Here is a 20,064-nt window from a genome sequence, read left to right on the forward strand (position 1 = left end):
GAAGTGCTTTGAGATCCACAGCTGAAAAGAGCTAGGTGTGATGATGATGGGATTTTATCTTCACAATCCCCCTGTGGGTGGTAGGGAAGGATTATTCCATTTCACAGACAGGGAATGGAGGCACAGGGGAAATTGGTCATACAGGAAGTCTTGCAGAACCAGGGACTGAACTCCAGTGTCCCACCCACTAGCCAATCCTTCCTTCCACGTAGAGTCAATGATCTGTGCTGCAGTCAAACCGGCTCTGCCGTCTGCACCCAAAGAGAACGGCAGATGTTTGCAACGTGCCCTGGCTGGCAGTTATTCCAAAGGCTCTTTTGTGGCACATCCAGAAACACACGCACGCTCCTCGCCGCAAGGAGCAGCGATAAGGTTTGTTAGCGCAGCGCTCGGCTCTCCTGTACGTGCACGCACGGAGTAAACAGCCCTGCCGTGACCTTTGTGCGATCAGGATACAGAGTAACCGAGAGTCGTTACGGGACTATGAACAGGGCCTTGTTTTATGAACGGGGCTGAGATTAATGAGAATAAACATGCCAGCACCTGGTACACAGCAAGTCTGAGCTACCACTAATCTTTGATTCTGTTCATGACCAAGGCCAGAAATCATAAGCAGCCCGACGCTCAACAAAAGGAGTGTTGACATCCAACAGAGGGAAGTTAGCTTGGTAATCTACACAACTTTGCCAACCCACAGGGTGGGTGAAGGGGGAACATTACCCCCATTTTACAGATGGGGTAACTGAGGCACCAAGTTTACTGAAGTATCCCTTTAGCTTTGGGGGCACCTGGAGCCTGATTTTCAGAGGTGCTTAACTCAGAGTTGTGGGTTCCAACACAGGAGATAAAAAAAAATCAGCCTCCAGGTGTTCCCAAGCTGGGTGCACAAAATTAGACAGACACTTAAACTTTAGGCCTTGCGTTCCTCAGGATCACAGAAAGCTACCGGCAGAGCCGGGACTAGAACCCAGGACCCCTGTTCTAACACAACAGCAGACTCCCCCTCCCAGAGCGAGGAACTGAATCCAGGAGTCCTGAACGCCGGTCTCCAGCTTTAACCATTAGACCCCATTGTTTCCCTACGGTGAGAAGTGAAAATTTCTCATGTCCAATGCCCACTTCCCAGCGCGGCTGAGGAACAAGAGGGGGAGGAGAAGGGGAAATTCTGACTCACTGGACAATCATCTCACGCCCTGTAGCATGGAATCCAATTGCCCTGACTGCATGTCCAGCGGGGGAGTATCCCCCGCAGGGCAGGGCGGGGTTGGCAGCAGTGCAGCCGCTTGGTGCCAGCTCAGGAATTCAGCGCGACCTCCTGCCAGAAAGGACAAACAAAGCTGGGCTTCTTGCTGGGCTGCACTGGGGGAAGACAAACGTGTGCTTGGCTGCTGTGATATGAGATGAGACAGACCCAGCCCAGTGGGGCTGTTTTTGCTGGAGAACTGAGGGCTCCTAACCCCCCATGTGCAACAGAGCAGGTTGCTTTGCTGGCTCAAAACACACACCCCTCAGACCCACAATACTGCCCACTACGCCAGAACAGGAGTCTGCAGCTGGCCACGACATTCTGGCTGCGGGACTATCCAGGTTCTCCGCAGAACCAAGCCTCGGGCTTTTGTCTATGCTGGGGTTTCAGCCGCCGCTGCCCAGTCACCCTGGTGCAGCACCATTTGTGCCAGGGCAAATCCCCTCCGCGTTAGGGGCAGTTGCACTGGCACAATACAGAGATGGCTGAAATCACAACACAGGCAAGGCCTCCGATCCAAGCAGCCAGGTGCGGCAGGCAGAGGTAGCGGCTAAGCAGCTGGCATCTCTATCGAGAGACGACATTCTGGTTAGACCACGTTTCCACCGCTGCACGTATGTCGGCTCATGCAATAGTTAAGGAAGGAAACAGCTGCGGAGCATAAAGTGTGTGTGTGTCAGGACGGGAGGGAGGAAGGGAGGCAACCACCACCTTTCCATTCAGTTTTTACAGCTTTCTCCAGAAGCAACCACTCCCTGGAGAGCTGCTGCTTGCAGGCAGCTGAACATGAGTCACACCTGCCCCCCCCACTTTTACCAACCCAGAGCGCAGAATTTCCTCGCTTCCTACTCCAGGGCCCAGGGCTGCAGCAGAGCAACACGAAGGGATGCTGAGCGTCCAGCCCATTGCATAGTCCAGCGGACACGGGACAGAACTGAGAGCCAGAGGGGTCAGTTCCCGACTCACTGTGGGTCTGTGTACACAGCGACAGCCGTGCAGGGGCTATAGCCACCCAAGCCAGCCCAGGAAACAACAGGAGCGAAGCCAGGGCAGCGCATGCCTGAGAACAGGCTTGCGAGCCAACCACGCACCCGGATGTGTTCGCTGCAGTGTCTTCTCTGCTACTGTCCCGCGCGCTGGATGGATTCAAGCCTGTGCATAGCTAGTGCTGTGTAGAAGACGAACCCTGTGGGACCTTGGGCAAGTCACTCGGCCCCTCTCTGTGCCTCAGTTTCCCTTGCCACCCCCTTGCCTTGTTTAGATTGTACGCTTTAACAGTGGTGCCCCAGGCTCAACTGAAGTCTCCAGACACTACTGTAATACATATAATATGGGGGCAGGGGATTGTTACTGCCTTGTACCTACGGCATCATAAGCTGGCCCAATACAGGAGGGTTCCACCTCCTCCGGGGGTTTGCAGGGACTAAGACCAATGCAGACAGCACGTTCAAAGCAGCCACCCAGCACAATGGCAGGATAGGTGAGCTCAGCGCCACATCCCCTTACGAGCAGTGACACTAGAATCCGGTAACAAAATCTGACACCGGCCTGTGTTGATCTCCAGGTGCGTGTGTTTTATCTCTTCCGCTCCTGATTCTTAACAGAGGACTTTGCCCCAGTCGATATGTTTATGGCACTTGCGATATTTAAACAAAAGCAACAGTCCAGTTCACCATAGATAGCAAGGATCCGTTCCCACTACCGCCGGAATGGTGTTAGCAACACTGTTCCAAGCACAGTCGTGTTTGTATTACAGCAACGTCTACAGGCTCCAACTGAAATCAAGACCCCATTGTCCGAGGTACTGTACACATACACAGTAAGAGGCCGTCCCTGCCACAGCCAGTCTAACTCGACAAGGCAAGGAATAATAATCCCTAGCTCTGCTATAGCGCTTTTCATCAGTAGGTCTCAAAGTACTTTACAAAGGTCAGAATCATCCATCGTTTTACAGCTGGGAAAACCGAGGCACGGAGAGGTTAAGTGGCTTGACTAAGGTCATCGGGGGAGTCTGTAGCAGAGCAGGAAATCGAAGGCAGGTTTCCAAATCCCAGGTCAGTGCTTAACCCCAAGACCATCCCTCTTATGAGAACGGGGACTGACAAGTGCTCTCCCATGGTTGTTCTGCCATCTCCCTATCCAGTGTGGTCAGGAAATTATCGTACAACCAGTTAGGATCCTGCAACGCCACAGAACGTACCATGTTGGAGGGAGCTGGTAACAACATGGGTGTCCACACCAACATGGTTAGAACAGCTGCTCTGGCGGCGTTAAATGGGGTAGAAGCATGTTTTGGCCACAGACCAGTCCAAGGTCTCAGTGCAGTTTGGGCGTGTGATTAACGTGTTTTGTCCAGTTTAATTCCGCCCGGAGGGGTGCACAGCCCTGCTGCGAGGGCTCCCCAACCCCAACCAGGTATTTTCCCGGTGCAGCCAGGGTGTGTGTCTGTCTCTGGGTTAATGCTGAGTGCTGTCTGGAGCCTGCTGCAGAGTCAGGAGGGCCTGCGGGGCAAGACCACGGGGGCTGACTCTCCGCTGCCCTGCTCTCCTTGCGCTCCCAGTCGCACCAGCGCAACATGGTACCCGGTGAGAATGGCAACGTTTCACACCCGCTACGCACTGGTGCAAATGAGCACCCATGTAACGGGGCCGTGGAGAACTGAGCCCTGCTCTCTGCTCTCTCATCGTCCCGATGCCGCAGGGAGCTCAACCGCCAGGCCTTGCTAGGAGACAGGCTGCTGCATTCCACCGCAGCTGTGGATGTGAAACTGACACAGATCGCCTGCTTCGTCACTGGATCCTCTTTAACACCCCCAACCTCCAGTCCCCTCCACAGTTGTCTGCCCGTCCAGTTGTTTAGCCTCACACTGAGGCTATTGATCGCCTGCTGGGGAGGGAGAGAACACGAGAACAGGTGGACGATCAGAGATGAGGCCGGGGTCTGACTGACAGGGCTATGTATAGCGCCGGTTCTTATAAAAAGCCCGTCATACCGGCAGCTATCTCAGGGACATGGAGATCCCAGCCATGCAGCGACAAGCAGGAAGATCGAGCGATTGGAGCATGCTCAGCAGAAAGGGACTCCGCAGAGCAAACCCGATGCTGGGAAAGCAGTCTGGCTTCCTCACCCCCTGACCCTGCAGCATTGCTGGACCTGGGAAGAACCCCTTCAAATCAGAGAGGCAGCACAATCCAGTGGATAGAGCCATTAGACCGGGAGACTTCGGTTCTAGTCCCAGCTCTGTCCGTGACCTGCTTGGCAGCCGTGGGCAAATCGCGTCTCTCCGTGCCTCAGTTTCCCCTTTCTCGTCTCGCTGTGAGCTCTTTCGGGACACTCTCTCTGACCGTGTATACATACTGCACCTACCACAATGGGGCCTGATTTCGGTTAGGACCTCTAGCCCCTACTATAATACAAGTAAATAATTTGAGGTCTCCTCCGATTGCAGATATCGAGGAGGCCTTCCCTTCTTCCCCCAGTCTAGGAGCCGCATCCCTGCCACGCCCGGTTTAAAATCAAGCCAGGGTAGGTTCGCTTCCTCAGACTCAAATCCTGGCTGGAGAACATGCACTGACTGAACACAATGAGAGGAACACTCAAGACTCCCACCCATCTTCTCATTCACTCCCTCGTACTCCTAAGGGCCATTATAATCAGAAAATCACCTAAGTGATTTAGGAGCCTAAGTTGCATGAGACGCCAATGCGATTTAGGCACCGATGGGACTTAAGTGCTTTTGAAATTTTGACCCTATTTGTTATTTCTATGGTGGCAGCTTGCAGGAGCCCGAGTCATAGACCAGGGCCCCATGGCGCTAGGTGCTGTACAAACAGAACAAAATAAGTCTCTGTGCCAAAGAGCTCATGGTCTAAGTACCCTATGTGAAAAGGGATCCTCCCTCCTAACGTAACATCCCTTCTGCCTCTCTGGGTTTGGGTCAGGTTTGTCTGGGACAGAGGAACTCTTGCTCCCGCTAACCCCGAAGCTTTGTGGGAGCGAGCGGGAGTCTTCATTCTGTGTACAGCACGGACACTGCCAGCTAAAGCCTGCCTGGGTCCGACCACCACTGGACCTGATTCTCATCTGCACCAAGGCCCCTTTACGTTGCCAGAGGGGTTCAAAACGGCTCTAGCGTAGAGACGAGTAAGGTCTGTTGACATACGAATGAAAAGCTGGATTTGGCTTTATACACACACAACACGCACGGCAAGTCACCTGCGAGTTCCCCACCAATGCAGGGTTTGTGCCCCTTCCTCCGAAGCAGCAGGCACTGCTGGGCCGGTTAGAGACGGGATCCTGTACTAGATGGACCTTGGGTCTAACCCAGCCTGGCCCATTCCCATCTGCAGGGCCCAGGCTGGAGTGCCAATGACTGAATGTTTGGGGGAAATAATCTGGGGCTTCTAACTGAACACGACGGGCCCGATTCGCATTGACACCCACTCTAAGGCTCCATTATGTGGGGGGGGAGGGGCGCAAGTGTGAATGAGCATCAGGCCCTGTAGCTAGGAAATTAGCAAGGATATTCCCCGGCCCAATGTGCTTCTCTTTTAGCGGGTCGCTCGTGTGATCCCTGTACAGTCCTTTGAAGTCCTGCCTGACCGCACAATCTGCTCTTTGTTCATCCCAGAAGGGCAGCTCTCCCCCTAAGTAAAACGGTTTTTCCGCTGGAGGCCTTTCACGAAGCGGGTGGTGGTGGAGGAGGAATGTTCCATAAAGATCAAATTTTTCCCCCCACGCACAACGTTCCAGCAAAACCACATCATCATCACTGGGAAGCATTTCAGAGAGGAGTTGGTCCAGCTCCGCGCAGGATGAATGGAAGAGGAGAGATCGCTTCCCGCATGGGGAGTTTTAGCAGCCGTGTGCACTCGTAGATCGTTTATACACACAAGGCTCTCAAAGCACTCTGGGGACTTTAAGTCTCATGTCCCCATGTGAGATTTTACCAATGGGGGAAACTGAGGCAGACAGCAGCGAGGTGACTTGCATAAGGTCACGCGAAGTCAGTAGCAAACTGGGACCAGAACCCGGGAGTCCTGACTCCCAAGTTCCTCTGCTCTGGTCCAGAGCTGGGATCAGAACCCAGGAGTCCTGACTCCCAAGTTCCCTTGCTCTGGTCCAGAGCTGGGACCAGAACCCAGGAGTCCTGACTGCTAGTTCCTTGCTTCACCCCCTGGATCACACACCCCCTTCCAGACCTAGAAAGCGAATCCAGGCGCAAGGCTCAGACTGGCTGTTTAGACAACGCAAGGGAGCCCTCAAATTAAACACACACGCCAGCCCCGTAATTCTCTTTATACAACAAGAAGTGGAAGTTCTATGGGGCTGGCTGGCACAGGGGACCAGCCATGTGCTGCTCAGCCTGGTATCTCTAGCTTGCCTGCTTGAGTCCAGCCGAGTTTAGTAGGGATCAAACACCATTTCTGTCTGATGGATGCCTGGAGACCCTCTGTGTGGAATGAGTTTGATGGAGTCTCACTGGAGTTCCCAGTGGGTAGGGCAGGTGTCTCCCATTATATCCCAGAGGAGGCAAAGACCCACCCGCAACTAACAAAGTGCTGCCACTCAGGTCTGGTGGGGAGGGGAAAAATCAGTGTTGGATGTTAACTAACCACCCACTGCCCACAGCCAGACGCGGCTGCTTGGTCACTCCACGTCCACACAGATTTCAAAGGTCGAGAGACTCTTCTTCTTTAAGAAGCAGGAGAAGAACTGGGCTGGGGAAGGAGCGAAAGTCAATACTGAGCTACCGAGCTCCTGGCTTAATCAGGTTAGGGGCTGCAATTCAGGAAGCAATCGCTCAGGCAATCTTATAATGAGCAGGGTCTGGTTCCTGTTTCGGAGAAAAACCACCTCCATCTTTCCTCGTCTCCGATCAGGCTCTTAGCAAAACTGCCAGCAGTGGCGGGAATGGAACTGGCTAATTATTAGGCCAGACATGAAGCACTGGCTGAGATGAACAGTTTACTGTCTGGAGACGTTGGGGAGCACACTGCACCTCCCCAGGCACTGCAGCAGCGGGGAGGCCCAGGAAGAAGCCAGTTCCCTTTGCTGTGGGGCAAGGCCCTCGATTTCTCCAGCAGCGGGAGAAGAGCGGGTCAGGTACCCGCGAGGGGATCAACCATTACTCTGGCAATGCAGCTCCTCATTCACCAGAGGAAATAGCCCCGTAGAGCCGGGTGTCCAGATCCATTCCCACGGGGGCCCCAGAGACAGCCAGACCGTCACTGCCTAACACAAAGCAACTAAGGGTGCCTGGCACGAGTGGCTAGCTCCCCATGGAGGCTGCTGGGATCTGCTGCTGGCAGAACCGCGGCGCTGCAAGGATCAGGCCAAACGTGGGTTTAGATCCAGGAGGGCAGCAGCGGGATCTGATTAAGGCAGGAACATAACCACACGCGAAACCAACCACTGAGCTTCCTGCATGGTTTGGGGGGGCAGGGGCAGTGAGAAAGAGAGAGGGAACAGCAGGAGAGCTGGGGCTGCTTTTACAGCAAAGTAAACCCAAGGTAGGGCTCCATCCCAGCCCCTCTCCCGCCTGCAGGTTCCCCCGGCCCCGAGCAATGGCTTGTGCAGACTTTGGATACCAGCGCCTGGAAGATACAAGGCGCCGGGGCTGCCCCAAGCTGGGAAAGGGGGCGATGAAGGAGCAGACAGGCTGGGCTGAGCAGGGCTTGTTGAAGAGGCCTTTGTCCCACGCAGAGAGGCACGGAGAGGAAAGGATGAGCCGCGGCAGGGCTGGACAAACCGATTCTCCCAGCGACCTGTCCCAGGGGGCTGTCAATCACCTTCTGGAGGAGGTCGGTTGACTTGCATTTAAGGAGTCCCAGTGCTGCTGCCCTTCAGAGCTTCCAAGGGAAACCCCCAAGCTGCCCTCGTCTGGCGACTGCCTGCTCCCAGCCTAGCTCGTGCTGCTCCACGCGGGAGAGCAGCCCACGGTATCGCATGGCATCTGGCAACCCTCTCCTCCAGCAGCTAAGGCAGGCCGGGAGAGCGACCCAGGTTTTCCCAGGATGCACCAGTGCAGACATGGCTGTCCTTTGGAGGCGCGGACGAGCCGACACAGCAGTGCTGGGGAAAATCGCCGCCGTGGGGGCAGGGACCACGGCACAGGAAAATGGTTGTGATGCGGCACAGCGGGTGGCGTGACGGGGGCCCGGATCTGAGGGGCACTGGGTGGGTGCGTGTTTGGGCTGCGATCCCTCCAGCCTGGCTGGGCGTGGTAGGGGAGGCCTGGCTTTCCCCATGAATCCCAGGCCTCATGAAGCGGGAGGGGAAGGGCGTTGGCTGCCGCCTGCAGATGTGAGTCAGACACGGGCCGCCCCGGCATTGCCACGCCCTCGTGCCGGAGGTGATCTCACCCTTTAAATCCAAAGCCCACCGCCCAATCACAGGCTGCCAGGGAATGCCCTGGCGTGCGACTGGCCCGTTGGAAAACCGCTGGCTGCCGGGGGCGGGGGCAGGCAGGCAAGCCTGGCTGTTAGGGACACGTGCGGCTGGCCCCACCCCAGAGCCAGCTCTGCACAGCGCAGGAGCAACGGCCCAGCAGCCGGCTCCTGCCGGAGACCAGCACAGGACAGGGCTCTGGCTGGTGTCCTGTGCCCATCTGCCTTGTGCCGCGCCGTAATCTATAGGCTGGTTCTGCAATGCTCTCAATCTCCCTCCATTCTTCCAGCACAGGTGCAGCCCCTGCCACTCGGAGTGCTAGCACCCACTGGGCCCTGGCACCTTCACCATCATGCCACCCAGCCCTGCTCAGAGCCGAGCGAGGGAGGAACCAGACGCCTCTGCCCCGTCTGGACGAGGACACTGCCGGGAGAGTGGGAAAGCTGCCCAGGGATGCATGACTGCTGTGCCTCCACTGCCGAGCTCGGAGCCTGGAGCAGGCTAGTTAATCATAACCCAGCCCTTGCTGCACTGTGGTCTATTGCTTCGTCACCTTTCACCTCCAGGCACCGGCCCAGCCCTGCTCGTTAAAGCAGGCACACAATAGGCGCCTTCTTACACAAGGGCAGCGTTAGGAGCTCCAGCGTGCCAGCTGCTGCCTGCGACGGGGATCAGCTCTCACAGCCGGCCCTACACGTGCCCATCTCCCACCACCAGTCACGCTGGGAGAGCCCGACCCTGGCACATGCCACTAGGGTGACCAGACAGCAAGTGTGAAAAATCGGGGCGGGAGGTGGGGTTAATAGGAGCCTATATAAGAAAGAGACCCAAAAATCGGGACTGTCCCTATAAAGTCCAGACATCTGGTCACTCGACGTGCCACCCCCTGCCCAGGGGTGGGTGTGAACTCGGGGCCGGATGTTGCCGGAAGCCCAGCGATAAGCCACACCCTCTATGGCAGGGTGCAGGGATTGGACCACGGAAACTGCCAACACTAGAGCGAGCGCTCGAGGCCAATCAGGCCAGGGAGACACCACTCCCTCGGTCTCGTACACGCAGGGCTGTGGCAGGGGCTCCGGGAAGGGGGCTCGGTCTCAAATCCAAGGAGTGGAGGGGTTCTTCTGTCACTATAGTTCATTCACCTTCCCGAGACGTGGTAGCTAGAATTCTTCCCTGGACCTAGTACTGTCTACACTGGGAGTAATGTCGGAGCAACTTTGTTGATCGGGGGTGTGGCTTTGTCATACCCCTTATTGATGTAGCTGGGGCGACTTAACTTTTTAGCGTAGACCTGGTGTTACACTCTCACTGCCTGCACCAGGCGGATTCAGCAGATAAGGGACTGGAATGCCTTCAGGAGAGCGTGTGGCCTACCGGTTAGAGCGGGGACTTTGATCAGACTCCTGGGTCCAGTCCCCCACCTCTGGGAGGGGAGTGTGATCTAATGATCAGAGCAAGGGGCCGGGGGACGAATGGGGGAGTCAGAACTTATGGGTCCCTTTCCAGACAGAATCTCAGCACTTCGGCAAGTCACTGAGCCTTATTCTACCTGTTTCCCCACTGCTAAAATGGGCTCAATAATGTACCTCCTGCTGCACAAAGCTGTCGGGAGGCTCGGTGAACAGTTGCCAAGCCACCACCCAAGACCCCTGCGGAAAGGAGTTAGAAAGCGGCACTAGTTTTGCACTCAGCCCCTGGCCTGAGCCAACGCGGCACCTTTCTCCGGAGTTCATTTCACCAGCCAGAACTAGAGACTCCAGCCCTGGAAGGAAGCAGGGTCTGCACCTACAGCAAGGGGAGGGCATCTCCGCTGAGCGAGTCAACGTCCCCAACACCAGATCATCACCACGCCTGCGTTTACTGACACAGAGCCAAGTGCTATGAGTAGCACCACAGCTTCCCTTCTCCTGACACGCCCTGCCGGGTGGATCCAGCCACACCAATGGCTCGGCCGGCCTGGGGAATGAGACACCCAACGCAGAGCTCATGAGCGAGACACGCTGGGTGCCTTTAGACACTTGCTTTGCGCTCGTCATCTCTCCCGTGCTGTAGATGCTATCACACCAGCCCTTCGAATGGAACAGTGGCTGCTCGGCCCAGATAACACTCACGCAGGAGGTCGGGGAGCCTGGTGGGGGAAGATACCAAGGAAACGTTTCCGCCTTGGTGCTAGATGCAAGGCGTGGACTGGGTTAGTCGAGCTCCTAGAGCATCTTCCCCTGGGGCCGCTCGGAGTATTTCAGACAATGGGCCCCGTCCTCTGTCCCCTTGGGCAGCCACTTACCCCGGCTCAAAGCAAGCTCAGAACCTGTTCCCAGCTGGTAGCGTGTTGCACCCCTTTAGCAATGGGAGAAGTGACCGCAGGAAGGGCCTGACTCCATTGTCCTGCCCCATGAGTCCAGCCTCTCTGGGACCTGGGTGAGCATTATTGTCCCTGCCCCCTTTTACAAAGGGGGAAACTGATCAACAGAGAGGGAACGGGACGTGCTCCGTAGGGCACAGTGCCCCAGACACCAGGAGCCCTGACTGCCCAATCTGGAGCTTCCTCCCCAAAAGATTATCCTTTGGAATTCCCCGTCTGTGGTTAGAGCCGGGTGATGAACGCCAGGGCCCCGGCACTCCATTCCCAACTCAGTGAAGGATCTCGAACCAGTCACTTCAGCTCCATGCCTCCGTTTCCCTCCATGTGTAAAGTGAGTCAGGTAACTACCTCTCTTGCAGGCGGTGCATTAAAGTGCTTTGAGAACCTCGGAGGAGTCACGCTACAGAGGCCCGAGACGCTGTTTCTACTGGAACGCCTCCCCAAAGCGGAGCTGTTTTGATTAGTTTAACTTGTGCCTCACTCTGAATAATTTCACAGCCCGGAGGAAGCAATCAGAGCAGAATGCAATGAACCCTGCTCATTACAAGGGGGAAAGTCCCTAACAAGGACTTTTCAGATCAGAAAGCTTCCTGAAACCCAACCCAACTCCTCCACACTCACCCACCCCGACAGTCACTCACTGTCGGGCTCGTCCCAGAATTCATGCTCCCAGTAGCCGGTACAGTCACCCTAAGTAGTAAATGAATAATGCAATATTGACAGCCGGGGAAATAAACCCTGTTCTTCACTCTCGCTGCTGATTCACGGGTCTCTATTTGAGATATCACAACACTTTGGTCTCTCTTGGTAACGACCGTCATTGCCAAGCACAGAACAAGGTAGGAGCGGAGCTTTCAAGATAAATGTCCTGAGTCACCCATTGTCGCTTTTAATAACTAGGCTCAGAACAGGAGAGTGGTCATGTGGGAATCCCCTCGGGGAAGGGAGTTTTTCCCCAGGGGGTCTGTTGTGTCAGAGAAAGGTAACAGCAACATCCAGTTTTCGAGAATGCACATTCCATTCCAGTAAGCAACAGATCCTATAGATTATATACAGGGATCTCTGCACTGCAGCCACCTCCGGAGTGGAGCAGGGCAGGGAGCCACACAGCAGCAGGAGCTGGCTGCAGGCTGGGCGTTATTGTAATGGATGGCTTAAGAAAAAGATCGAGGAGATTGTTTTAAAGTTTAAGGCTGCAAAACCTTTAGAAAACACGGCTCCTGCTGTAGTAGCAAAATCTCTTCCTCTCCATCCCCTCCAAAATCCTCCCCCATCCTGGCATGCCCATGGCCAGGGGAGAACAGACACAGATATTCAGCACATGGAAACCTGCATTCAAAATCCATCTCCAAATAGTAATGAGACTCTCGGATCTAAATGCAGAGCTAGCTACAGTTCTATGCAGAGATGACCACGGGAGTTATCTAGAGACAGATCAGTGGCTGGGGAGAGACACAGGAAGCTAAATATAAAATCCTGGGCAGCTTTTAAAGACATCTGTGAAATGTTCCTCCTGCTTTCTGCGTGAGCTGATTATTCATGGCAGAATGTCCCTTTCGGGGGCCTTTTAGAAAACAAACTCCTTTATAACAAAGCCAGAGAGGTAAGGCACTGCTGATCTAATGCAGGAATGGGAGACGCGCTTTGTTTGCCATCACGCACACCTGGGTTCAAATCCCGCTCATGCTCCCTAGAACTGACTGTGGGCGGGAGCGTGATGGAGGCAGCAGATTTAGCCTCACGGGAGCGTCCCTGCTGCTCAGCAAGGATCGGGTCTCAGCAGAGACCAGAATACGCCAGAGCTGCAGACCCTAAAGGGTCATGTTCTGATCCGAAGTCCATGGCAGTCCGGGACTTTTGAATCAGGACCACCGGGTGAAGCTGCAGGGCTCTGCAGCTTTCTGGATACAGGAGCCACTCCCAGCCTCCTTTGGATCCCTCTGACCTTCACCACCGCCCGCTGGGGACAAGCGCCTCCGCCACATGGGCCGAGGAGAGACAGAACGGGAAACCCAAGTCCCCAGGGAACCCTTGCTGGTTGGGGGCCAAGGTCCAAAGCATGGGAGGGAACCAGCTCGTCGGAATGGGCAGAATGCCACCATGTGCTACCGAGCTCCCTGGTGCCAGCTCTAGCATAGCAGGGAGGCGCGGGCGTGAGGAAAGGGGAGTTTAGGCAAATTTGGCAGCAGCAGGGGAAAGGAAAATACCATACGGGGGGGGAGGGATTTGAAGCTACTAGACGGACAGAACCAGGGAGGCCCCAGCACACCCCAGAGCGCCGCAATGAGAAGGTGAAGCCCCTGAATCCCATTTGGCTGAGCAGGCTCAGGCTAGTTTCGAAAGAGACGCAGCGAAATCGAAAGAGGATCAGCAGAGCCATGGATCTGCGCTCCAGCCCGTTCCCAAAGCCCCTCCCGCATGGCGTCTCGCACCATAAACACAGGAAAACCCTTGGCCACCGGCAACGGGGACATCTCAGCTCCCGCAACACAGGTTTTTAAAATGACTGGCAAAGGTGGAGTGGGGGAATATGCCAGGGAAGCAAGATCTGCAGGCAGGAGAGCCGGGGCCAGCTAGACCAAATACCACAGGGCTTATTCGGCAGCCTCAGAGAGAGAATAGAAGACAGAGATAGGTCCCGAGGTGCAAATTCAGAGGCATCTGGATCCAGGACACTGGGTCCAGCCTATCAGAGAAATGGAGGCCAGACGCAGAGTTTAGATTCAGATTTGGATACCGACCCTGCTCCGCTCCCGTGGAAGCAAGGGATCTGAGCCGAACTCCCAGGCTAATTCTACGTCACATTATTAAAGGCACTTGCACCAGGATCTCGCCGCACCAGCTGACAGCTGCCGAGACAATCTCGCTCCAAGGACGGCGCTGGCTCCTGAACACCCAGTGCTGAATTTACACACTGACCATGCAGCAATTTATTGCGAGGTGGTGGGGGAAGGCAAGAATCCACCCACCCCACCACGACACACCAGCTTCCACAGTAACATCCCAGCCAGGGTAGAGATTTTTCCCATCCTCCTCCTACTCTGGATTGGTTTTTTGCCCCCTCCACGTCCCTCACTTTTGCCAAACACATTACAACACGCTATTCGCTTGGCCTGCGGCCTCGGGATATTTGTGGCTTCTTTCCCAAGGCTGCCAGCCCTGGTTGCTCCCACTCAGGCTTTTAGGGACTGCTCCATTCTTGGAAAGGGGGAAATTCTTCCACTCCCAGCTGCCCCACGGCCTAGCATGGGCACTACCCCGGTGCTTACCGTGCCTTCAGCTCCTTGAACTCCTCCCGCACTTTGCTCAGCTCCAGCTGCAGTCGCGCCCTCTCCTTGGCCACGGAATCCAAGGTCTTGCGGGCATCCGCCAGCTCCGATTCGTAGGCCGACTTGATGCCCGACACCTCGCGGCTCACCACCTCCTCGGACTCAGTGATGCGCAGCCGGAGACCGGCATTTTCCGACTCCAGCGAGCGCACCCGGTCAATGTAGACGGCCAGCCGGTCGTTGAGCTCCTGCAGGTCCTCCTTCTCCTGCAGGCGGGTGATGCGGGTGGGAGAGAGCGGGGTGCCACCCGCCCCACTCCGTGTGGCCCTCTTCTGAGATGGGGTGTCCATCGCGGTTCACAGCCTGGCAGAGAGACGGGAGCACGGGTCAGTGACTCAGATCTCTGGAGCTGCCTTCCCCACGCCTGCGTCTGTCTGCCTCGCTGGTACTGACAGTCTGAGTCACTCGCACGGATCTCGGCTCAAATATCCTTGGGAAGTAGGAGATGGGGGAGTGGGAGTGGCTATGCAAAGTAGGGCCAGCCCCCTGTTTGATTATTTAAAGGAGCAGAGGCTCCTGCAAAAACAGGCTCTGTTTAAAATAAGGGCTTGTCCACAAGGAAAAGTTATAGCAAGACGTGCTCAGCTGTGAATTTAAATAGCTATAATGATAGTGGTATAATCCCCGGATGAGCATTCTGGAATCCGAGCATCTTTTGCAGCTTAGTTTATGCTACTTTAGTCGGGGTTTAATCTAAACGGCGACGTGCCACTCTTGTTCCAGAATGAAAATAATAAATAGCAACCCCTAGCTCTTCTGGGGCACGCTTCATCAGTAGATCTCAAAGCACTTTACAAAGGAGATCAGTCTCATGATCTCCATTTTAGGGCAGTGGCAAAGCCAGCTCTCCTGAAGCCCAGTGCAGTGTTCTATCCACTAGGCCACCCTGCCTCCAGAATCAGAGTGCTCACACAAGGAGTTAGGGCTTATCTACGTGGGGTAGTTGACCAGAATAGCCCCCAAGGTGGACAGTCTTATTCCAGAATAAGGTCTTGCCTACAGGGAGACACCCAGGAAAGTTTATCCGAATTAACAAAAGATGTGAATGTAACCTGCTTTAACCGCACATGGGCACGCTCATTTGGAATAGGAAGCAGCCCACTTCTCATTGGAAGTGGATTAAGCTACGCCAGAAAAAGGCACCCTCGTGCTGGAATTCACACCAAAGCTTAATCTGCAACAACTTCCTCTTGTGTAGACAAGCTCTTAGAGCCACCTCCATTCCCAAACCAGATCAGTGACAGGCCAGGGCATGGCATCAAGGGACCCTGTGGGTGCTGGGGTGGGGCAGCCACTCAGCACACACGGTAGCACCCCGTAAGTGAGCCACATGGTCCAGTGGCTAGTGAGAGTCAAGACTCCCGCGTTCTACTACCCAGCTTCAGGGTGTCAGGAGTCCTGCGTTCTCTTCCGAACACGAGGCGGGAGCGTGGTCTGTTAGGCCACGTCTACACTGGGAAATTAGGTCAGTATATAAATCAGGAGGGGCTCAGGAGTGAAGTCACACTGGAGCAGCCAGAGAGAAGTGTTACTAGGATGCTCCAGGCCAGCAGCTCTCAACCTTTCCAGACGACTGTCCCCCGTTCAGGAGTCTGATTTGTCTTGCGTACCCCCAAGTTCCACCTCACTTAAAAACGACTTGCTTACAAAATCAGCCCTAAAAATACAAAAGCGTCACCGCCACTGTTACTGACAAATGGCTGCCTTCCTCACTTTTCAGGTATAGTTATAAAATAAATCACCTGGAATACAAATATTATACTTACATTTCAGTGTACAGTGTATAGAGCAGCATAAACAAGTCATTGTCTGCATGAAAATTTAGCTTGCATTGACTTCTCTGGTGCTTTTTGTGTAACCCGTTGTAAAACTAGGCAACTATCTAGATGAGCTGATGTGCCCCCGGAAGACCTCTGCGTACCCCTGGTTGAGAACCACTGCTCCCAGGAACGGAAAGCCAGCCTTACAAGAGGACACTACAAGGGCTTGGCTTGTTGAGCCTGGCAAAGCGGAGGCTGAGAGGGGATCTGATTGCTGTCTCTAAATACATCTGGACCAGGTGGTGGGCCAGCATGTTTGCTCTAGACAATGCTGGGGGCGGGGGAGGCGCACAGGGGCAGGACATTTCCCCTCCCCCGGCTGTCACTCAGACCAGCATGGCCCAAGCCGCTTCTAGCAGGCAGAGCTTGTCAGGTGGCTTTTGGGTCCCAGTCCTATCAGGCTCTGCTGGGTGCAGACAGCAGGTCAGCAGCTGATACACAGAGCGTGGCCCCAGCTGAGCGTGTGCGCCAAGGACAGCCCAATGTCCTGCCAGAGCAAGCAGCTGTGTGCGCATGCGGGTGGGTGGAGGGGGGCTCATCTCTAGGGACAATGGGACCCCCCCCTTTTCTCTCCCCCGCCAACCTGGCAGCAGGATCAGAGAGGGTGGCAACTGATTGGCCCACGGCCCCACCTTAGCAGCAGCCTCCCCCCACCCCGTTCATGGGCACCACGGACTGCACCGATCCCAGGCCCAGCCTGAGGCAGGCAGCCTCATTCCCAAGGGGGACACATTGGCCATATTTATGCAGCGATGACACCTAGGCCAGGGCCCTGCTGGGCCAGAGGCAACACCGACGTGGTACCTCCCAAGCCTTCCTAGTGCAGGAAGCAGGATCCCAATTCACTGCTTCAGTGATCTCCCTTTCCGCAAGGGTCGGCCTCCCAGTTTACGAGAAGACTTCACTCATCAGCTTATGAGAGTAATCACCCTCTATAGCAGTGGGTCAACCAGGGGTACGTGTATCCCCGGGGGTACGCAGAGGTCTTGCAGGGGGTACATCAACTCATCTAGATATTGGCCTCAGTTTACAACAGGCTACAGAAAATGCACTAGCAAAGTGTATGACATTTTAATTTGTACTGAAACAGAGATTTGTTTATACTGCTCTATGTACTATACACTGAAATGTAAGTACAATATTTATATTCCAATTGATTTAGTGTATAAATAAAGTCAGCAATTTGTCAGTAATAGTGAGCTGTGATGCTTTTGTATTTTTATGGCTGATTTTGTAAACAAGTCGTTTTTAAGTGAGGCAAAACTTGGGGATACACGAGACAAACCAGACTCCTGGAAGAGGTACAGGAGGCTGGAAAGATTGAGAATTGTAGCACTTTTTAATACCCTAGATCTGGCTAGGTAGCTAGACAAGGTCCTTCTCTTTTTTCGGTTTGTCTGTACAGCCCCTAGCACCCTGGGGCCCTGGTCTGTGAGGGAGGCTCCCAGGAGCCATTGCAATAATAAATTATAATACCTGGTCCCCATCACTGTCAGCGCCTCCCCATTCCCATGTATTTATCCTCACACCCTCTGTGCGGCAGGGCAGTGCCGATATCTCTGTTGTACAAATGGGGAAACTGAGGCACAGAGCGGCTAAATGACTCACCCCTGGCCACCGATGGCCTCTGGGGCAGAGCAGGGAACTGAACTGCAGTTTCCTGAGTCTCAGGCTAGGGTCTGAACCGCTGGCTCATCTTTCCTCTCCCCTAGCTCTCACAGAGCTTTACAAAGGTTATCTGATGGAGGAAACTGAGGCACAGGGCAGTGCAGTGACTTGCTTAAGGTCACACAATAAATCAGTGGTAGAGCTGGGAATAATACCCAGGTCTCCTAGTACCCAGTCCCTGGCGCTAACTACTAGACCACACTCCCTTCTGGAGCCAGGAATAGAGCGCAGAACCCTTTGACACCCCTAACCAATAGGGAAGGCGTGAAAAATAGGCAGCTTTACTGAAGCCCTCCTGCACTGTCAGTCCAGGAAGGCATCGCCCCGGCAAGCACCAGTGCCCTTTAGGGGCAGGGAGGGTTATTGCTAAATGAATTCTATGCAGGTTCTTTCACCCCACCCCCTTCCAGTCATGCATTAACAACGGGACTAATATCCATTGTTCTCTCTGCTCCTCTCCCCAGGAGAATGGGGCCGTGCCACAGAGGGGTTTGTTTTGGTAGGGTTTTGCTCTGTTTACAGCTGTGCACGCTCAGTGCAAGCCCTGCCCATGGACACTGCAGGAGACCAAGAGGGAACATGCACAAGAGTTAGCCAGCTATGCTTTGCAGGGGGGGGATGTTCCAGGCTCTTTCCAGCCCAGGAATGCAAGGCCAAGGACGATCCCAGATGAGAGCAAGATAGTAGCTCTGATCCAGCACCGGAGCAGGCACCTCCCCTGCCCCTGGACAACAGCTTAAAGAGCCAGGAAGTGCACCCTCCCCTACAGCCCCCCTGCCTTTAACAAAGCCCCACTCAGATTTAGCCATCTGGACAGTTTGGAGGGGCCTCTGCTAAACTCCGCTGTGCCTTGGAAGTTCAGGGGTGGAGGGAGCTTGGCTGGGGTCAGGGATAAAGGGGGCTCAGTGTTACACAGGTGGGATCAGGGAGGGGGGGTTATGTTAGCGGCACAGGAAAGGCAAGTGGGGGGGCTCAGTGATCAAAGCTCAGGCTGTTAAGGGGGGGGGGGAGGGTGTGGTTCACATGGTCACTATCTAGATACTTATGGCCCAGTCCCTGTGGGCAGGGAGGGATTTGAAGGCCTGACGGGATCGGGGGCAGGAACCATCTTTGTTCTGTACAGCACCTAGCACCACGGGGTCCTGGTTCTGCGACCGGGGCTCCTGGGCGCTATCGCAGGGTAGATGGTGATGACAAAAGGCAGCTTGGGGGTGGCAGAGTGTGGGGCTCAGGAGGGGTGAAAGCCTGGGGGGGGGACGGAGAAGGGGGCTCGCTCGGGGCTGCAATGTAGCACCCAGCGAGGCAGAGGGGGTCTGGGACAGAAGGGGGTGGCTTGGTGCCCGGATCACACTCCCAGCAGACAGCAAGGAGCTGCCCTTTCCCCCCCACCCCATATAGGGGCTTGGAGTGGGGCAGGGTCCCTGCACCCTTGGTCACAGCGTCTCTTCGCTGCAGAGGCAGCGTTTGGAGGGGAGCCCCTCGCAGGGTTACCCCGCCCCAGCCCCTCTCCCCCCCCCAGGGCTGAGCATTACTTACCCCACCCAGCGCTCCCCCAGGGGGCAGCCCCCTCCACCTGCCTCCTTAAACCCCTGCCCCAACCAGCCCCCTCCCGCGTCTCCTTATCTGCAGCAGCTGCGTGGGACGGAGCCTGCCTAACGCCTCTGCCCTCGAAGGGGTTAATCCGCAGCGCGCCCAGACCTTGCCCTGGCCATCAATGAGTGTCTGCTGATGACGCACCGATTCTTCCTCGCGTCTCATTGGTTGATGGGGTTGTCACTCTGCCTCAGTTCTCTTCCCGCCCCCCCCCCACCTTTTTTTTCTGCTGCTCCTGCAGTTTGGGTTCCTCTCTCTCCAACCCAGGCAGTGGTTGTTTTTCAAATCCCAGCTCTCCTAGGGGGGGAGGGGGGAGAAAAAGTAGGAAGCATGAAGCCGGCAGCCCCTCCAGGCCCCCAAACACAGATGGCCAATAAAGACCCCCCCACACACACAAATATAACTAACGGATAAATGTATAATTATGACATTGGCTTAACAATCAGCAACTTCCCTCTCTCCAAAAATATAACTAATACACAGAAGCAAGAGAGAGAAATCTCCTGGGTCTCAAGCCAGTCTCGTGATTGGGGGGGGCGGCTCTGCCTGCTAATTTTTGATGGCCTGGGGTTGGCTTTTGGGTGTCTCGCCTCTGGCCCTTACTCCACCTAGATGGTTTTGCCTTCTGGAGGCTGCTGATTAAAGACCCTGGCTGGA

At 55.2% G+C, this 20,064-nt stretch overlaps 1 protein-coding gene across 1 annotated transcript in view; it reads right to left on the minus strand.

The window, feature by feature from the left end:
• Positions 1–15,893, minus strand: part of LOC123352238 (prelamin-A/C-like) — a 54,480-nt gene extending 38,587 nt beyond the window's left edge. Inside the window, exon 1 of the mRNA XM_044992091.1 lies at positions 14,267–15,893. Within this exon, the coding sequence (XP_044848026.1) occupies positions 14,267–14,616 (350 nt within the window). The 5' untranslated portion in view covers positions 14,617–15,893. The remainder of the gene's footprint in view (positions 1–14,266) is intronic.
• Between the last annotated feature and the right edge of the window lie 4,171 nt (positions 15,894–20,064).

This window comes from Mauremys mutica, chromosome 17 (genome assembly GCF_020497125.1).
Source record: "Mauremys mutica isolate MM-2020 ecotype Southern chromosome 17, ASM2049712v1, whole genome shotgun sequence".
NCBI lineage: Eukaryota > Metazoa > Chordata > Testudines > Geoemydidae > Mauremys > Mauremys mutica.